At 32.5% G+C, this 20,735-nt stretch overlaps 2 protein-coding genes and 1 pseudogene across 4 annotated transcripts; 2 read left to right on the top strand and 1 right to left on the bottom strand.

Annotated features, from left to right (window-relative positions):
• Positions 1–517: 517 nt before the first annotated feature.
• Positions 518–3,277, bottom strand: LOC120140299 (annotated as a pseudogene).
• An 11,056-nt stretch (positions 3,278–14,333) lies between these two features.
• Positions 14,334–17,116, top strand: LOC120140353 (phytoene synthase 2, chloroplastic-like). Of its 2 annotated transcripts, XM_039155341.1 has the most exons (5): positions 14,459–14,786; positions 15,561–15,611; positions 16,135–16,307; positions 16,387–16,622; positions 16,710–17,116. In XM_039155341.1, exons 1-5 carry the CDS (start codon positions 14,459–14,461, stop codon positions 17,062–17,064), a joined length of 1,143 nt encoding a protein of 380 aa, XP_039011272.1. In that variant the 3' UTR covers positions 17,065–17,116. The 2 variants fall into 2 exon arrangements, with proteins under 2 accessions (XP_039011273.1, XP_039011272.1); XM_039155342.1 differs by lacking the exon at positions 15,561–15,611 and having other exon boundaries at positions 14,334–14,786.
• An 823-nt stretch (positions 17,117–17,939) lies between these two features.
• Positions 17,940–20,283, top strand: LOC120140352 (BTB/POZ domain and ankyrin repeat-containing protein NPR1-like). Of its 2 annotated transcripts, none has more exons than XM_039155339.1 (4): positions 17,940–18,539; positions 18,951–19,689; positions 19,760–19,912; positions 19,979–20,283. In XM_039155339.1, the coding sequence occupies exons 1-4, from the start codon at positions 17,982–17,984 to the stop codon at positions 20,266–20,268; spliced, it is 1,740 nt and encodes a 579-aa protein (XP_039011270.1). In that variant the 5' UTR covers positions 17,940–17,981; the 3' UTR covers positions 20,269–20,283. The 2 variants fall into 2 exon arrangements, with proteins under 2 accessions (XP_039011270.1, XP_039011271.1); XM_039155340.1 differs by having other exon boundaries at positions 17,941–18,539; positions 19,966–20,164.
• Positions 20,284–20,735: the final 452 nt, after the last annotated feature.

Here is a 20,735-nt window from a genome sequence, read left to right as displayed (position 1 = left end):
TTATAGAGTCGAATACTTGGTAAAAAAAAGTCATTATTTCAAATCACAAATAAACTCAACCACCAAGTAACATTCATCTACTAGAATCACAATAAAATTTAATTCAATTACCAATTATAATTTGAGTCAAAATATAAGTAGGAAGATGACCCTTTATTGTTGGATCACACCATCCTTTAGATCTCAGTGTATACATAAATTTATTATCCAGAAAGGAAAACAATAACGATAACAATAACAACAATCCTAACAGCAATTCCCGGCTACGAGTTGGATTGCTCCACTGAAGTGAATAAAATCATGTTTCTGAATTCAAACAATTAGACTGCTGCTATAAATATTGCACATTTTATGATTTTCTTTTTCAAAGAAGGGAAAAGGTATAATAGTAACCACCTCTAAATGATCCAAAAACAATACCAAATTATGAAAGCACGGGATCATAAACAAAGCAAAAAGTTTGCGATTCTCGAAAATGAACCTGCCCTAGGCCTTATGTTTTCTGCTTTCTGTCAAATTTTTTCCTGCATGTAAGTTGCCTGTGCTAAACTTTAATTTCAAGTAACAGAGTTCAAACCAGATGTTAAGCTGGAAGACCCATGTTATTTTGTAGTTGTAGTTCGGACTGAAGACATGAGTCCATAAATTGGCTGTATAAACACCAATCTTGGCTCCTTTCAGTGATAGCTATCTGACCAAATGGGTTTTGCTCGACAAATTGCTGTACAGTATCAGCCGAAGCTAATCTTTCCAAGTAAACTTTAAGATCACCCCCTTCGCATAAAATAAATACGAGAAGGAAGATACATGTGAAGTCTACTTTGGAGAAACAAATAATACAGTTTTCTTTCTTTTTCATTATTCTTTGAATCATGGAACTTAACAAAATTAAATAAGTTCAGAAGTCGTTTTACCTAATGAATTATCATTCATGTTGAACTTGAATGAAGGAGGAGATATTGCAGTATGTGTCTGCAAATATTAGCGGAAAATTGAAAACAATATTAGGACCTATGTTAGAAAGACAGACAAATATTAGTAGCCAAAAGAAAAAAAATGTAGTAGCCTGTTAACTTACAGGGTTAAGCAGTGCTTTGTAGGGAGAATCATCTATCAACAATGTGTTCGATTCATTATAATATCCCTTCTCCCATGGAAGATCAGGATCATGTTTTCCCCAAAGCTTCCTCAAATCTTTAAAAACCAAGGGCTTATGTTTATGCCCGGGAGTATTGAATTGGGTCGCAGTGCAGTAAGATGAATCCTAATTAATCATTGTGCATAAAGCAAACGGATCAGAGTTGGAAGAGTTCCCAGTTTAATTGCATATAAAAATTGTTCGAGTAACAGCACTACCAATATCTTCTCATACTATCTCTTATCTTTTAGCTTTCATGTAATATGGCGTTAGCAAAGCAACTAATTCTCAAACTAAGGAAATCAATGTTGTTACTCATTGAGACTAGAAAGCTAGGCCTTTTTTATTTTTTTTTTCTTTTGGGAACACAAAGAAGAGGTTAAATGGCTCAAAGGTTCAATCTGTGTTCTTGATAGCGATTGACCACCAATCAGCTAGAGCCTTTTGTAGGCAGGGACACCAAGCAGATCATTTTTTTTCTTTCATTTTTTTGTCTTTTCCTTTTCTATTCTTTTTCTGAGAATACAAAGCAAAGGTTAAACAGCTCAAAGATTCGATCTTTACTACTAATGGTGTCGAATGCCAATCAGCAAGAGCATTTACTTAGGCAGGGACATCAAGCAGGCCTTTTTTTCCATTTCTTTTTCTGCCTTTTTTTCCATTTCTTTTTCTGATAATAGAAAGCAAAGGTTAAACAGCTCAAACATTTTCTTAGTTATGGATAACGAGAAGGCAAATGGTACCAAAGATGAAAAATGTAAAGAAGACTTCTGCGGCATTGCAAAGTTCAACAGAGAGTAAAATGAAACAGGCCACATTACCCAACAAAACAGCAATTTAAGTTTCATATCTCCCATCAGATAATCAATAAATCTGTCTACATTTTTCTTGCAAAAGTAAAAAAATCCAGAAATGAATGACATATATCAATTCTCCACGGCAACAACCTAGCATTAATAGAAGGCAATCCATTGTTTGTTTCCGGAAAAAAAATGAAAAGAACCTGTTTCTTGAAGACCAGATACCAACTTCAAACCACTCACAACAAAACTTTAAAAAATCATCACAGTGGGGTCTCCTAAAAACTGGAAAAATAAAAAAGAAGAAAATTCCCAATTAGTTTTAAAAATAGTTTGAACAAAAAATTCATTAACATAAGCATATGAAGTTTTCGACATGAGGTTCTCACTTGCCCGTCCTGCAATGTATGAATCTGGAGTATAATTATTCGGAGGAGCATACACTATATCAGCAAGTAACCATTCAAATCAAGAACAATAAGTTTTTTCCTTGATTGACTAATAGAAGGTAGAACAGTAGCAAGAGATACATCGCTTGTTTCATTTGCATCAAATGAATCAATCTTTTCTTCTTCATGATTTCCTTCATCCAACGGAATTGGACCTGAAACAATATTTGTTTGATCAGTGTTGGTAAGGCCAACTTCCTCAGGATGCTTATCAATCTGACTTTGATCACTACAGTCCAAGGAATCAAGCTGCTCCGTCCTTTTCCTAAACTTGACTTTCTTTTTAATTGCTGACCTTGTTTCTGAAAATATCTGAGCTGCATACTTGCCCGTCTCTAAAGTTCCCACAAATGAAGTTTGTGGCTCATTTACTTCTACAAAACCATCGTTTATTTCAATATTGGTTATTGAAAAAGAATCAGTTGAAAACTCGTGGTTTTCATGCAATGGTCGTTTTCTATCATTCACCTTAAACAAGTCAGCCTCCATGTTTTCCCACAATCTCCTCTATTCATTCCTTTATTTCATAGGATCCTGTAACCAATGGCAATAAGCATCAAATGAAACATTGAAGCAAACTTACTAGCATAACATACAAAGTTTAGGCTCAGCACTATCAATAGTTAAACGCTCACGGCTCAACATATAACTTCCTCTTCATTGTTTGTGACCAACCAAACGCTTCAACGGATGGGAAATCTAGGCAAAGAGTCTTTCAAAAAAAAAGCGTCTAAAATACCAAAAAAGAATATATAAATGCTAAAATACATATTCTAACTCAAGCCATCCAGTTAAATTACGGACAATCTACGAAACACATCTATATTTTCCAATTTTATAAGCCCTGGTAAACTAGAAAAAACAATTAAAGTCCCACCAGTAAAAGCCATCTTCACCAGCTTTTGCACCTAAGGTTCAAGTACAGATATTCGCGGTATATCCCTATGCTGATTAGACTCAGGTTGAGTGTCAAATACTAATACGTACCAAATACACGTATGCTCAAAAAAAATTATAAGTTTTACATGATTTTAAGGACCATACCCCCATATTGATATCCGAATATATGGCACTAGTATCGAACATGGATACTTCAAGTAAAAGAAACATTGCTCTGTATGGTAGTTGACGGTTTATAAAACTATACAAACCCAGAAATTAACATATTATAAATTCAAACGACAGAGAGAAAAACCCAGAAACCGTTGCAATGGGTTCGTAAAAAACAGATAAATTGTGAGTCAAACAACGAGAAAGATGGGGAGAAATTAAGTTGTAATTAGAAGTAACTAAAGGGCGTATTAAACTCTAAAAACCCAGAAAATTAAATTAAGGAAAAGATAAATACAGACCTTTGAGAATTGGGATTGAGTTGTTGACGACGGAGATGGGATTTAGATTTTGTAGAGAAAGATCTTCCTTCTCTTATTTACCCACCGTATGAATATTTTCTTCTTTCTTTTTCCAGATTTACTTTGTGTTTAAGCCACTTGTAAACATAGTTTGGATAAACATTGGGTTGTAATTTTTTTATTAATAAGAAATAATGAATATAATGTAATATTTATTTTTCTTGTTTGGTTGTACTGTACATATCATTCTTTTATCTAAATAAATATACTGCTCCATATTACAAAATAAACTATGGGCGGTTAATGGGATTTGATAATTGAGTTAGCGAATGAAGTTTGAATTTGATTCCGTCTATGTTTGATTTGAGATTTTAATAAGTTAAATTGAGTAAGGTTTAATTTGACTTTGATAAGTTCGTGAGTATATTATTAATTTTATATAATTTTTAAATATTATTTACCTTACACAAATTAAGTAATTTTCGTAATAAATGAATTGTTGATATTCCTGAAATCTTAGATTCGAGCATTATAGATGTCAGCGATGTGAGCATTTAATGTCAAAAAAGTTAAAAGTTATCTTTAAACATATATTTTATCGTGTATTTACTTCATATTAATAAAAAATTATTATTATTTTTTTAGGATTTATTATTTATTGTTAACTTTTTTTTCTTTCTTTAAGGATGCATGTAATATGTTAGTTTGGTGTATTTGTAGGTTTCTACTTTAAAGTTTAAATTTTAGAATTTATTCACACACTATTTGATATTTCTTTTTTGATAAATTTGTTAATTTATGTTTATATTAAGTTTTATATAGTATTATTAGATTTTACATATACTTTTAAAAAATAAAATAAAACTTTTGGCGAGTTTAACGATCAACGAGTCGAACAACGTCTTTTTTAACAAACATGAGTCAAGTTACAACTTTTTACTAAAGAGATGATCTAACTATACTTAACCACCGACAAACCAATTAAAAAATAAATGTCATTTGAGCGAGCACCAAAACGACTACAAAAATATGCGAAAAACGTACCAAAAATCATAAAGATCGTGCCACAATAATATCGAAAGCGCATGCCACAAGAGTATAAAAAAACATGTCACTAGGATAAAAAAATTTATTCAAAATTGGAGAGAAAAAACTCACAAAAAAAGGGGAAATGATATAATTTGAAAAATAAGAGAATTAATAATCACTGACAGCCGACAATCAACATTAAGATTGAAGTCACCGTCGGCTAAACAAAAGTTAAAGGAAAAAATGACACAAAAATATTAAGAGAAAATTTATGTTATAAAAAATAGAAAGCCTACTAACTTTGATTCTTAACTTTTGAAAATAGTCAAATTTGACTTTCGAGCTTTTAAAAAAATTAAATTATTATTTTTAACTAAAATCGACATAAAATTTTAATTATATTAATATAACAACTCGTATGATTAATGATGGATAGAAGAGGGTTGATATGAACACTTTGTTATGAACTTAACAAATTTTAGGTTTTTGAATCAAAGAAGATGAAGGATTTGAGAAGAGAAGAGAAGAGTAGAGATTACGGAAAAGAAATTCATTCATCATATTTTCCTCCTCCAGTACATAATTTTATTTGATTACAATGTACTATGTCTACTATATTTTTGACAGGTGGGTAAAGTCATAACTAATTATAACAACATTTGCAGATGACAACTAAGGTCGGTTTCTGATTTGGGCTGTTATCTGGATCCACTTTTGGGACCGTGTCATTTGTCCCTCCATGCTTCATCTGTTCCACACGTGACACCATTCTCATGTTACCCTCTTCTGTCCCAATCTTCGAAATTGAAATCTCTAGTTTATCGATTCCTCTTTTCAAAATCCCTAATCCCTCTTTCATTTTCCCTCGATTATCTCGCCTTGATTATGAATTTTTCTTATCTTTTGTTCGAGACACATTTACTCTTAAAATTTTCAAATTATCATATAATTTAGATATTTTTTTTGTATTTTGTATTTATAATTTAATTTTGACTCTTAAAGTTTTATAAATTTGTCCCTGTACACGATAATACATATGTACTCTACAACCATTTTTTATTTTTAATAATTTTTTGAAAAAATATTTTATAAATTTTGAATTATTTAACAAGATGATAAAAACATCACATCAATATAAACTATTACATTAACACTATTCAAAATACTAATATTTTAAAGGTCATTCTTACCTCTGCAGTGCTCGATGGGATTAGTCGATTAATAAATTAGATACCGATAGTTGTACTAAAATAATACTAATATTTTAATAACACTTAACACCTGAAAATAAAAATACTATTTCTAAAAGGATGAATCTCAAATTAGAAAAACATATTTTAAAAGTTAAATTTAACACTATATCAACGACAATAATAGAAGAGTGAGTGGCCATTTTGCAATCTACACCATTTGAAGTAATAGTGGAATTATCACAAGAAGAGTCTAACTCCACCCAACACCGACCAATAATTTTACATTATCAATATTCTACCTGGGATACATATATTTTGATTGGGTAATTTATAAATTTCATTGCTTAAGTTTAATTTTTTTTAATTTAATTATTAATCTTTTAAATTACTCTTATTTTAGTCACTTTGTAAATGTCGGTGGTTGCTCACGACGAGCTTTGGCCGAAATTTGATTCCAACGCCTATATGTCTCAAAAGTTAATAAAATAATACCATATCATCATAGAATTGGAGAGATATCAATTGATTGACCAAACAAATCTAATGTCTAAAGTTTAGTGGTTAAATTAAAATTTTTAAACTTCAATGATTAAAATAAGAGTAAGGGTAAACTTAAGTGATGATATTTGTAATTTAACCATTTTTATTTTATACTTCCCAAAAGAAAATTACATCATTCTTAAAAGATAATTGAAATGTTTGTTGAGGCAATTTTTCCAATAAATCACATTTTTCCTCTTTATTTTCTTGTTAAACATTCTTTCATCTTTATTTTTTTGATCTAACATCATTTGCAGAAAGGCATGGTTCATGCACCTCGCCTTACGTTGATGTGGCGTCACGTGTTGAAAGGCGCGGCCCATGCACCGCGCCTTGCGAAACGTGTAAAAAATCGAGTGCTAATTTCATAAATATTTTTAAAATGGTTCAAATATGTAATTAATTTCTGCTCGGTTGATATTTGTGTAAAAACGTCAACTTTATTTATTTATTTTTTGTATGTGAAAAAAACCTTTCTACATTAAAATCTTTAAATATTATTTTGCAAATGATTTTATAACTCGAAAAATTTGATTTTTGCATGAAATTACACAATATGTATAATCTAGTATATGAAAACTTTGAGTGTAAGTAATTTAAAATATGAATAATTTTGTAAAAATTTTATAACTAGTATATCAAAATACACAAAATGATTAAGATGCACTGATGAAGATAAGAAGGCAAATGTTAAAGAATAAGTTGTTCAAATCAAATTCCACTAAATTTTGCTAAGTTCAACAGGTTGCACACATATCATACGTTGCTGCTCATTTACCATATTTGCTTCCTCAATTGTAATTAAAAATGAATAAATATTATTAATTGTTGTTAAAAAATAATAATTAATGAATAATAATTCATTTGATCACTCGATTGTAATTAAAAGTTTATTTTAATATTTTTTATATTTTTAAACAATTAATTTTAAAAGTCAATAAATTTTTCAAAAATATATGAAATTTATAATTTTTTAAATTATAAAATATTTCTTATCATTATCATTTTGTAAAAGAAATACTAGTTATAAAACTTTTATAAAATTATTCATATTTTAAATTACTTACACTCAAAGTTTTCCTACACTATATTATATGTATTGTGTAATTTCATGTAAAAATCAAAATTCGTCGAGTTATAAAATAATTTGCAAAAGAATATTTAAAGATTTTAATGCAACAAATTTTTTTATGCACACACAAAAAATAAATAAATAAAGTTGACGTTTTTACACAAATATTACCCTAATAAAAATTAATTATATATTTGACACCATTTTAAAAATATTTACGAAATTAACACTTATTTTTTATGCGTACACAATGCGCAGTGCATGGGCTCGTGTCACGCCCCAATTATGGGGCAAATTAATTTTAAAAGAAAGTTTTGAATGAGGATGATAGAGTAGGTAGAAGTGGACAAATTATTGGGTGAGATGGGATTAATTTAATGATAATGACATTACCACCGTGGAATCTATTACTTTCCAGCTTAGAGGAAATTTTATTTTATTTCCTACTTATTGATTCACAGCTTAATTTGTTGACAAAAGAAAAAATGGCTCCACAACGTTTATTGCTCATTTTTATCTTCCTCATCCACCTCTCTTTTTCTTCTTCATCGAATGCCCGTTTCATCGAAGGTTGTTCATCTCTGACCGATCTCGTTTCTGACGAATATCCACCGTCAAAAACCAGTCGTACCTCCTATTCAAACCTCTAGTTTTAGCAGAGAAAATATGTGAACAACAGACCTATGGGTTCTTACCTACACCACCATGGCCCTTGGGAACTTGTTTTTTATAATTGTTTATGGATACCTTATGTTTTTAACCGCCACTTGTCAAATGGGAGTGCGTTTTGCTTGAGATCCTCGGTCCCGGGATCGTCGGAGGATTGTTCTTGCCTATGCTCGAAGCTCTTCCCGATGCAATGCTTATTCTCATATCTGGACTTTCTGAACCCCAGAATCTGCTCAAGATCAGGTCTCGATCTGTATGGGGTTGCTAGCATGGTCAACCGTCATGCTTCTCACCGTAATATGGGGAATCCTGTGTCATAGTTGGTAGATGTAATGTTCGTGACTCGGTTGCAGTCGATGGAAGCCAAATGGTAAATATACGATCATCGGAGAGGAGATCAAGGCACTTCGAACGATATAAATTATATCTTGAACATTGATTAGGGTCGGTGATTGACGCGATGGTCACCGATGTTTGATTTTGACTGGTGAAGATTTCTTGCTTCAGAATACGTTGGTGAGGTTTATTACCAGAAATGATGCTTGAAAGAAGGGGAAAAATAAGAAAATATGAAGGGTACATAGAGCACGTGGGTTTTAAGAAAAAAAAGAAGTTGATTAAGGATAAAGGGTAAATCACAACATGAATCATCCAAGTTTGGTGAGAAATCAACCTTGTCTTTTATTTTCTATATAGTTATGAATGTTGTCTAATGGTTTGAATAAGATTATTTTGGTCACTTGCCTTGGTAGCTAAGTATTAAATTGGCCCTTTGAGCTCTTAATTTTGTTAGTTATGTCCCTCTATTACATAAATGATTTTTAATAAGTTATTTTTATGGCTAGGAAATTTATTTTGGAATTTGAGTTCGATATTTAAAGGTTTGGGTTCTTGAGAAAAAGATTGGAAGCTAGAAATTGAGTTGGTGAGCTTAAATTCAAGGGTTATTGTTTGGGTTTTTTTGACATCCTAAGTCCGATTCCGAAGTTCGTTTTTTCAAATTTGAACCCGGTAAGCTGTTTTTTACCGATTAATCATCCGATTTGATCCGTTTTTCGTAGTTAAGCTCTGTTTTTAATGAAATTTCAGTTGATATGCATCAAAGGAATTATTGGAAGTTGATTTCAAGATCGAGGACGTTCGAATGGGATTTATATGGTCGATCAGTATTGCACGAAAATCGAGCTAATACTTTACTACCTCTTTATGCTTATTGGAATATGTTGATATTGGTAAATGCATGAATAAGATAATATTGGTCTCATATGTGTAGTTAATTAATTTTTACACTCGATCCGAATACGATAAAAATTCGGTAACTGATTACGGTTTAGATGACTTTTATAAGAAATTGAGGGATTATTAGAATTAAAATTACAAGTTCTGTGTTTAGTGATAAAGAAATCAGCTTGGATCTGTAACTTATAATTTATTTCATCAAAGGTACTTGGATGGGAAATTATGAGAATACTCCGATAGGGTAAAATTATGAAAAATACCCTTATGTTGTAAAATGACAAGAATTGTCCCTGGAAGTTGGTTAATAACTCTGAAAAACATATTGATCCGGTAAAATTACAGATGCATAATAAATGCTAGTTTTGCTTAGAAGATTTGGATAATTGGTTTTTAACCCCATGAGAGTTTGTGCAAGATGTTATAAGTCTGTTAAGAGAATCATTTCAAGATTAAAGAATGTTCAAAAAAGCAATTAACCATAGAATCTGTAAATTATAATTATTTTTGTTAAGAGTTAATACCGAAGTTATTTGGTTAAGAAATTACGAAAATACCCTTGAGAGGTAAAAATAGTCGAATTGACCCTGAATGAGAAAGTACTTTGAGGATTCATACTTAACTCGATAAATTACAGATTTAATTGCTAAGATTCTGTCTTTGTACAGAAAATTCCTGATAACATGTTGATAACTTCTGAGAAGACAATTGAACTGAAATTCTCCGAGTTAAGAATAAATTATCGAGGGTGCTCTTTTGTCAGAATTATTCAAAAGGTATGGAAAAGATAATACATTTGAATTAAATAATAAGATCATATGGAATGAAAGGATTGAAATACACCAGATCTGTAAAATGACCAAAATACCCCTGTAATGGAAATGACCTAAAAACATCACCAAGCTCAGGAATGATGGGATATCCTCGAGCTTTGTAATGAATGAAATAAAATTGAATACCAAAATAACCAAAATACCCTTATGGCCTATACTAAGTAAATGTCTTGGATTAATTAAGGAATCCAAATAAGCATAGGTGTTGGACTACCTTTAAAAGTTATGGAACACAACTTAAGTGAGCCGATCAACCTTAATGATATGTCAGTACCTGAACGGCATAGATATTACTTGAATATGTGTTCGTCTTCTCAAGTTTAGCTCAATGATAATTTTGGAAGTATTCAACTCAGCTCAACTATAGATCGCATTCAGTACTAAGAATTTGATATTTGTTCGACAAATCAATCACGAATACCGAACTAAACTGAACAGAAGTACAATATGTATCTGAAATTCAGAAAACATTCGAATTACTCTGGAAAACTCTAAAGTAACCAGGATAGACTTGACTGGTAAATGAAATAAGTAACCTCAATGACTGAGGATTAAATAAGTGATTTGGATGAGTCTGGAAACGTTAATGAACATACATGATGTAATGTCCTTATGGGTCCTGAACTACAAATTAAGCACGTCAGCATTTCATGATATTGTGAAAGCGTGGAAATGAAATAAAGAGGATTGGAATATATGTTAGTTTTCTTAAGATTTATTCAGTGATGATTCCGAATATGATATATTCAGTGATGATTCCGAAGATGATCTATGGATAAGAATTTTTGGTATTAAAGAGTTAATACCCTGGAAGGACAATGAATTAACCAGTCGACAAACATAAGTTCTGGGAGTTGTTTGATAATGAAATCAATCGACATAGACTATAAATGTCCTGAACCTTCATTTCTTCCTTATCAGCTTAAGTCATATTCTGAATAACTGATGATTCCGTCAGTTATTGAACTCTTCCTATTGTGATTCTAATTTCTGACATTCTATCTGTATACTGAAGATCCGTGTTTCTCTGCCTGTTAAGATTATCCAGTACCTCTGAATAATATATGTAAACTCTGGTGTGTTCCCTAATTACATGAATGTTTTATCTGATTTTTTATTTGAATTATGTTATGATTTTTTATCAGAATTATGTTCTGATTTCTGATCGGGATTCTGTTATGATATCTGATCTGAATTCTGTTTTGATTTCTGATATCTCCGTTTATTGATGGAGAAATGTTTTATATGGGGGGTTTAATGTTGGAGGAAGTATTTCTGCAGGTTTCTCAGCTTTGTGCCCAGGGCCTTACAGGTTGTGTGGGTTGGGTGTATGGTTCTGGGGAACCTACACAAACAGATTGTGAAAGGATGAGGATAAAAATATGTTTTAAAAAGATTTGTTTCTTTTTACTGGTTTTATGGGAACACACAAGATAACCTATTCTGATCTCCTAAACTCAGTCATCCGAAATATTTCTCTGAACTGGAAGCTCACTATCTGTTATTACCTGAAATACCAGTAGGATCTCTGCTCAACATAAAGATTTGTAGATGTTTGAACCGATAAGGAAATATATGTTTATTTGTATCTGCACGTTCTTCAGCATCATCTGGTAGTTCTGTATTACTGAGCTTTCTAAAGCTCACTCTGTTACTCACCTTTTTTAGGTTAAAAGAATCGTACCAGTGCATCTATCGACATCAGTAAAGAAGTTCTTCCGGCGTTGTTTGCAGAGTATGGTACATGTGATTAGGGAGCATGTAATTGTATTTTGTTTTATATATGAGTCTGAAAATCGGTTTTATCTCTACATACTGATAAAATCATTTTATGAGTTACATGAATAAAATAAAAGTTTTAAATTTTCTGAGATTTTTACAATGGGTCGCTCCGGTGGCTTTAATGTGACACTCCAGATCGGATCGGGTTACCCGCATCGGTCTGAAGGGGTTACACCGCGCCTTTCAACACGTGACCTAAGGTGTCGCGCCTTTATGCAAAGGTTGTTAGATCGAGAAATAAAGATGGAAGGGTGTATGACAGGAAAATAAAGAGGGAAAGGGTGATTTTTGGGGAAATTCGCCGTTTGTTGAGCTATAAATTTATATCTTTATTCAATTTATTACGAGTTTAAATGTGTTTAAAATATATATTTTTTAGTTTTTAATTTATTATATGGTTTAATAAAAAAATAAGTGTTAAAACTACAATTTTAATTTAATTTAACTACCTAAAGTTTTTTTTGTCAAGATAAGTGTCTAATAATTTTCCATACAATTTTAAGTACCTAACCGTTAACAACCTTTAGAAATTTTGTCAACCATTCAAAACATTACATGGAACAATTTTGTAAATTTTTGAAAATTTTATTTTAAAAACTTAAAATTATTATTATTTTAAAAAATACCAAAATTTTCTAAAATCTAAAAAAATTCGAATCCCTAATTTTCTTAATCCCAAATCCCCATTATCGTCATCAACCATCTTCATATGCTATCGTTAATATGACTGTAAAATCCATTACTGCAATCAAAGTTATGTTAATATGCCAACCGGAAGAATTTTAGTGGCTTAGGAATTTGGGTATAAAGAACTTTAGGGATTTAGGGAATTAGAATGACAATAAGAATAATGATCGGCTAATGAGTGGACAAATGTTTGATGACGGTAATAGTAGTTGAAGATGATCAATGATGATAATCGGGGTTTGAAATTAGAAATTTCAGAGGTTTAATTTGTTTTTTGAGATTATATAAGAATTTGAGGATTTTTCTGAAAAAAAATAATTTAAATTTTTTTATTTTTATTTTTTTCTTCAAAATATCACTTTTTAAATAATTGACGAATTCTTTTAATAATAATGATGATGGATAAAACACTTAACAGAGTAACAAAAACCATTAAACATTATCTTAAAAAATAACACCTAAAATAAATAAAAGAATATAATTTAAATATTTACTTTTTTAGTTTAGTCTTTATTAACTAGAAATATATAAAATCTTTATTAATCAATTTATTTATTTTAGTTAAGTCTTACTTTATTAACTATGAATATATATAAATTTTATTAATTATTGACAACATGCACAATCTTTACAGACATAACCATCTGAACTCAAGACATCAATAAAAAATAACCACTAAAACTACTTGATAAATTTATATCAATAAATATTGAATAACAAATTAAAACATTTAAAAAAGATATTTCATGTTTTAATATTTTTTAAAAGAAAATCGTTGGGAAGATGGATATGATTCCTAAATATTATAAATGATAAAGTATACAAATAGTTCATTGATTATAAAATATTATTTTGTTGAGTCATTTTATATAAAATGATCTTCTTATTATAGGGAGTTGTTTTGTAGAGTACATCGATTATTAAAAGTTATAAAATGGTCACCCGACTATTCATTATGTTTCAAACTCATCATTTTTTGTTAAAAAGTTAACAAGAATTTGAGCTGAACGTTAACATGCTAACTAAGATATGATAAAAATATATTATCATATTCTCAAATGAAAATCATATCTTAATCAATATATTAATATCAAGTTCAGACAACCTTTAATTTTTTAACCAAAAAAATGAGTTTATAACATAATAAATAATTAGATGACAATTTTTTTTATTTTTAATAATCGAAAAATTTAATAAAATAATTATTTATAAATAAAAGATTATTTTATAACTTTTTAATAATGTGTAAACTTAATAAATTAGTGTCATATATTCATATACCCTGTTATAAATTATATAAAGAAGATGAAAAATAATTAAAAAAAACCGGAAATGGCCAGTTGCCATTTCGAAGAAGTGGCTTGAGATCGGCAAATGTACACGAAGGAATGGTGTCCACAGAAAGAGGTGAGAGAAATGATGATGGCATATTCCAGAAAATAAGCTTAGCTTCAGCCCTTTGGGGGATATTTCGAGTCTTCGTAAGCATTAAGATAAAAATAAAAACAAAAGTGGTGCCCATTCCATCTTCAAAATTCATTGTCATTCGCTGGTTTCAATTGCACCCACATCGTCTTTCACTTATCTTTACCCATACACTGTTTCATATACACCATTAACTGGTTCAAAATCAAAGGAGACACGTGGTTTCTTCTTCTTCTTCTTCTTATTTCTAACCATGTCTGGTGTTCTTCTTTGGGTGGTTTGTCCCAAAGGGAATGCCACTGCTTTGTTCAGCTTGATACCCACGAGTGGGAAGAAGCCGAAGAGGTGTTTCAAAGGGGTTTCAGCTATTTCAAGTGCAGTGGCCAACCCAGCCAGATCTTCAGAAGAGAAAGTTTACGATGTGGTCTTAAAACAGGCTGCTTTGGTTAAACAACCAAGGGCTTTGGATTTGGAGAAAAGAAATGGAAAAACCGATGGGTTCGCTGATTGGAATCTCTTGAATGAAGCTTACGATCGTTGTGGTGAAGTTTGTGCTGAATATGCCAAGACCTTCTATTTGGGTGCTTCTGCTTTGCCCTTTTTCTTGTCAGTTTCAACTTGGGATTTACTTGTTTTTGATTCTCAAGTTGATTACAATGTTATTATTATATGTTTTTTATAGGTTCATACACATGATGGGGTCGATTTTGACCCTTGTTTTATTTGTTTAGTGATTCCCTGCCTTTTTTTTGTTTTTTTTTCGTCCCCCCCCCAAAAAAAAAACATATATAAACCTTGGTTTTACCCCTTGGAATTAGGCTGTTTGGTTACCGAGAAAAGGGTGAGAAAACTCAAATGAAATTTCATATTTACCAACCTCTGTAACACCTTAAAAAGAATTTTAATATGAAGCAAGAAAGTTACAGAGTTTTAATGTGATAATTACTACTTAAAATAAGGTTATTCTTTGTTTGATCAAACTACTTAAAAGGATTTTTAAACTGCAACTTTTAGGATAATAAAAACATGAAAATGAATCTGAGATCAATGTTTCATGCAGCCATACTTCCGTTTAAGTTTAGTATTCGAATCACAGCATTTGTAAATTTTTCTTTCACATCAAGTCAAGGCCATGAACATGGAAATTGCATCGAATCGTAGCATCTGTTGTCTGTTATTGTATCTTATGTTGAAGCCATGAACATGGAAGTTGCATCGAGTGGTCGCATTTGTAGTCTGTTCTGGTATCTCAGCTTGAGGCCATGAACATGGAAATTGCATCGAATCTTAGCATTTGCAACCTTTTATCTTACCTCGAGTTCCGTCCTCATAAACTGATTGTTGTCTCTTTCCAGGTACATTACTTATGACATCGGAGCGTCGGAGAGCCGTGTGGGCGATTTACGGTATGTATGGTGGTTGGTTACTTTGACTAAATCTTGAAATGTTTGTTCATTGAACTCACTGATTTTCGGTGTTTTTATCGGTTGGCCAACTCATTGGTTCGAATCACCTGCATTGCTTTCTTTCAAGCTTAACATTTAAGATGATAGTGTAGTAATAGCAATCGAACCTGCGGTTTGATCTGGTTGATACATGCAGCCACCCTCAAGAGGTGGCATCAAGCAAGCCTAGGGTCTGAGTCCTAGCTTCGGAACTTCTCCTATTCTCTGGCTGTAGGCTTATTTGCAAATGAACATCATTGATGAAAGTTTCATTGTGTCCTATATTGCTTTGTCTCTTCGTTTTTCTTGAAGTATTTTTGTCCGGCACTTCAAACATTTGCACAAGTATATGAACCTCAAAGTACATGAAAAACACATGTTGGAGACATATTCATATTCGATAATAAAGTCCGAGTTTTAGCATCATTTCTGGGTGTTTGAGAATTGGATATTTAATTCCCCCCCCCCACCTCCTGGTATGCAGTTTGGTGTAGGAGAACTGATGAGCTTGTGGATGGACCTAATGCTTCACACATTACACCTAGGGCTCTTGACCGATGGGAGAAAAGATTAGATGATCTTTTCAAAGGTCGACCGTACGATATGCTCGATGCTGCTTTAGCCGATACTGTCTCTAAGTACCCTGTAGATATACAGGTTTGCTGCAGTTTTACACAGTTAAAGACCTTGATATTTTGCATGACCTTTGAGAATCAACCGTGGACTTTTTTTTCAGCCCTTCAAGGACATGATAGAAGGAATGAGATTAGATTTAAGGAAGTCCAGATATATGAACTTCGATGAGCTCTACCTTTACTGCTACTATGTTGCCGGGACGGTCGGACTAATGAGTGTTCCGGTAATGGGAATCGCTCCCGAATTGAAGGCATCGGTCGAGAGTGTCTATAACGCTGCGTTAGCCCTCGGAATTGCAAATCAGCTTACTAATATACTCAGAGATGTTGGTGAAGAGTAAGTCCAATGGTACTGAAATTTTGTAGTTTTCATTTTCTGATGAACCCCTTGCAGTGTTTTCTCATAGTTTGTGCATCTCCCTAGTGCTAGGAGAGGAAGAGTATATCTACCACAAGACGAACTGGCACGGTTTGGACTATCAGACGACGACATATTCCGTGGACAAGTAACGGACAGGTGGAGGAACTTCATGAAAGATCAGATAAAACGAGCTAGGATGTTCTTCAGTGAGGCGGAAAAAGGTGTTTCCGAGCTAAATTCGGCAAGCAGATGGCCAGTGTGGGCATCGCTGTTGCTGTATCGACAGATATTGGACGCCATTGAAGAAAATGATTATAACAATTTCAGCAAAAGAGCTTATGTAGGGAAACTAAAGAAATTTGCATCTCTTCCAGTGGCATATGGAAGAGCACTTATGGGCACTTCCAAATTTATTTGAAAATTTTCATTTTACATTTTATTCTCTTTATATATATATATATATAATTTATTTTTTATTTGTTAGCAATCATATTACGAATTACGGAAGATGAGGACAAATAATTGATTGTAAATCATAAGAAATTACTTTATTATAAATCAAAAAGGAAAAAAAATAAAAAAAAATTAATGAAACTGAAAGAAGAAATTTAACACGATCAACAATTTTACGGGCACCATTTTCCTTCTAATGTTTGGATTTGAGCGTTTGTCTTGTATTCAAATGTAAAGAAATTTTTTAACTAGGTCTACTTTCCTTTAAAGAAAAGTAATATGAATGGACTCAAATAAATTTATACAAATGTCTACAAAACCTAAACATAATCTAAAATTTATATTTTAAATATACGATGTTAAATTTAATTTTTAATATTTTATCCATTTGGTCCTAGTTCTTAATAATACGTGTAATGATCTATGTGTACTTGATTATTAATAAAATAATATCATATAAATCCAACTATCCTTGTAATTTATTTTAAAAATAATATGATGCACAAACTGATGTGCTTCTAGATAAATTCCACCATATATTCTTTTCTTCTTTCTCCAAAACTTTATCTTCTGCCGATTTTATTCCTATTTTTATATTATTATTATTATTTTAATTCCTTTTTTATCTCCTCCTTTCTTTATTCTCTGTCTTAATGAGGAACAAGATGTGATAATACAACATTTTACTGTTAGATTCGTAAATTCAAAAGCAGCCATAAGAATGGATCCGTCTAAAGTGAACGTTTCACATTGAAGGACACTATTAATATGACACATTAATGCACATCGTCTACCTTCTTTATTATTTTAAGCCACACCCTGTTTTCTTTCTAGCTTTTCCCCCGTCATATAGTTTCACATAATCTACCTTCTTTATTTCTCATGATCTTGGAGATTGACAAAAACATGGAATATGGAAACGAGATTTCATCTTCTCCAACGTTTACTTCATCTTCTCACCTATCAAATGGTTTCGGGTCAGAAAACCACGTAATGGAAATTGGTCCAGACCCTGAAAATTTGAGCCTAAGCAAGCTCAGTGCCTGCCTTGAAAACCTACTGGTTAACCAGGAATACGAAAGCTACAACGATGCTGAGATTGTTGTGGAGGGCAATGTTGTCGTGGGTGTTAATAGGTGCATATTAGCCGCTCGAAGTCCCTATTTCCATAAACTTTTCCAGCAACAGCTCGAAGGTGGTCGGAAACCGAGGTATGAGATGTCTGAGATGGTGCGGTATGGTCTGGTGGGACATGAAGCAGTGAAAGTGATGTTGCAGTATTTGTATACGGGGAGGATTAAGGCATCACCGAGGGACGTTTCGACATGTGTGGACTCGAATTGTTGTCATGTTGCTTGTGGCCCTCTTATTAATTATGCTTTGGAATTGTTGTTTGCTTCTGCAACTTTCCAAATCAAAGAGCTGGTTTTGCTTGTTCAGGTCAATTTCCCAAACCCAATCAAGCTTATGCTTTATATATATATATATACAGGTACATTAGCCAAGTTATTATTTAGATCAATTAGTACATCAAGGATAATCATACACAAAATTTGAATGATTAGTGATGACATGATGAGCAAAAACAAATCTGAAAAACCTCTAGAGTATTTAAAGTGGATGAATGAAAAATCAATCCTTCTTAACCATAATCTCATCGTATCATCACAAGAAGAACTGAGGGAGGACAAAGGATTAGCGGTCAAAAAAAACTCGTAGCCCAAACAAAGGAAAACACATGATCATTTTGATATATTGCTCTGTCTGATTTGGCTATAATCATACCATTTGTGTATCTAAAACTCGGTTTATGGACAAGTTTTTGACTCAGCTTCCTTTGTATTAATGAAGCGCCATCTTTTGAACATTGTTGAGGAGTCACTTATGGAAGATGTGATCCCAATTCTCGTAGCTGCGTTTCACTATCATTTGAATCAGCTTTTATCCACCTGCATCGAAAGAGTGGCGAAATCCGATCTCAATAACGTATGTCTAGAGAAAGAACTACCTCCGGAAGTTTACGGCAAGATTCGGTCACTCCGTCTTGAACTCGAGCTAGTCACAACGGAGTCCGACTTGGTCCTTGAAAAACAAATCCAGAGAATCCACAAGGCACTGGATTCTGATGATGTTGAGCTGTTGAAACTCCTTCTGAGTGAATCAAATGTCACATTAGATGAAGCTTATGCACTCCACTATGCCGCTGCCTACTGTGATCCCAAGATCGTTAACGAGGTTCTTAGTCTCGGGTTGGCTGATGTCGATCTCAAGAACCGTCGAGGATTCACGCCTCTCCATGTCGCTGCAAGACGCAAGGAACCGTTGGTGCTGGTGGCGTTGTTGAATAAGGGAGCCTGTGTGGCGGAAACTACGCCTGATGGCCGAACTGCCATTGATATCTGCAGGAGACTAACTCGGGCCAAGGATTATAACGAGAACAAAAAGCAAGGGGAGCCATCTAACAAAGATCGATTATTCATCGATGTCCTTGAGACAAAGATGCGGAGTTCTGAATCGGAGAATGTCGGAGTTCCATCACAAGAGATCACTTATGATTTACACATGAAATTGGACTACTATGAGAATCGAGGTAAGTATTGTGTAGAACTATATCCTGCACCGTCCATGGTGATGTTAATAAGTTTTGTTTTTGTTGTCAGTCTCGTTTGCACGGTTGTTATATCCTGCGGAAGCCAAGGTAGCCATGGAAATTGCAGACGCAGATACAAACACATGCAAAGTTGTTTTGAACGAATCAGCAACAGCGCACACCACAAGGCTTCATTTGAGGTTGCTCACCCTGTTTAAAACAGGTATCAATCATCACCTATTTCGTAATTCAGCTGTTTTTAGCATTAATTAAAAGGTGTAAATGGCAGTGGAAACAGGGAGGAAATACTTCCCACATTGTGCGCAAGTGCTGGACAAGTTCTTGGTGGATGATATACCTTGTTTGTTTGAACAAGGTACCTTGGAAGAGCAAAGAATGAAAAGGAAGCGATTCACTGAACTTAAACAAGAGCTGTTAGAGGCATTTTACAAAGACAAAGCCGATCGAAACAAACATGATCACAGGCCTATTTCCTCACCTTCGTCTTCTTCATCTTCTTCTTCTTTATCTGCTGCAACACTGGGTTCTTCTGCTCCTTACAAACCTAGAAGAAAGTGACACCCTTGTTTTTCACTAGTTTTTAACGGCGCTGTGTAGTATATATGTTTTAATTTATGGCTTAAAATAACCACATAAATTATATCTTTAGTTAATTTTAGGTGTTTAAAGTATTTTTTACTTAAATTAAGTGTATAATGTTTTCGACGTTTTTCTTTTAAGTATCTATGCCATAACGGTAGTTAATTAGTGTTATGTAACACATATCGTGTTTATATATATTTTTAAAAAATTTATTTAAAAAACTATATATATATATATACATGAAATAAATCTCAAATTTACCTAAAATCATCCAAAAAAAACCTTCAAAACTCTAAAATCTTCAATTCTAAACCCTAATTATCAATCATCGCCGATTACCATCGTCGTTGTTATTGTTGAAAAATTACCCACCTATCGTTATCGCCATCGCTTTCATAGGTATTTTATGTGCTCCCTACTCAAATAACAGATCATGCATACAT

Source organism: Hibiscus syriacus, unplaced genomic scaffold (assembly GCF_006381635.1).
Source record: "Hibiscus syriacus cultivar Baekdansim isolate YM2019G1 unplaced genomic scaffold, ASM638163v2 tig00110783_pilon, whole genome shotgun sequence".
In the NCBI taxonomy this organism is placed as follows: domain Eukaryota; kingdom Viridiplantae; phylum Streptophyta; class Magnoliopsida; order Malvales; family Malvaceae; genus Hibiscus; species Hibiscus syriacus.
Note: the sequence above shows the minus strand (reverse complement) of the source record. Positions and strands in the feature narration are given on the sequence as shown.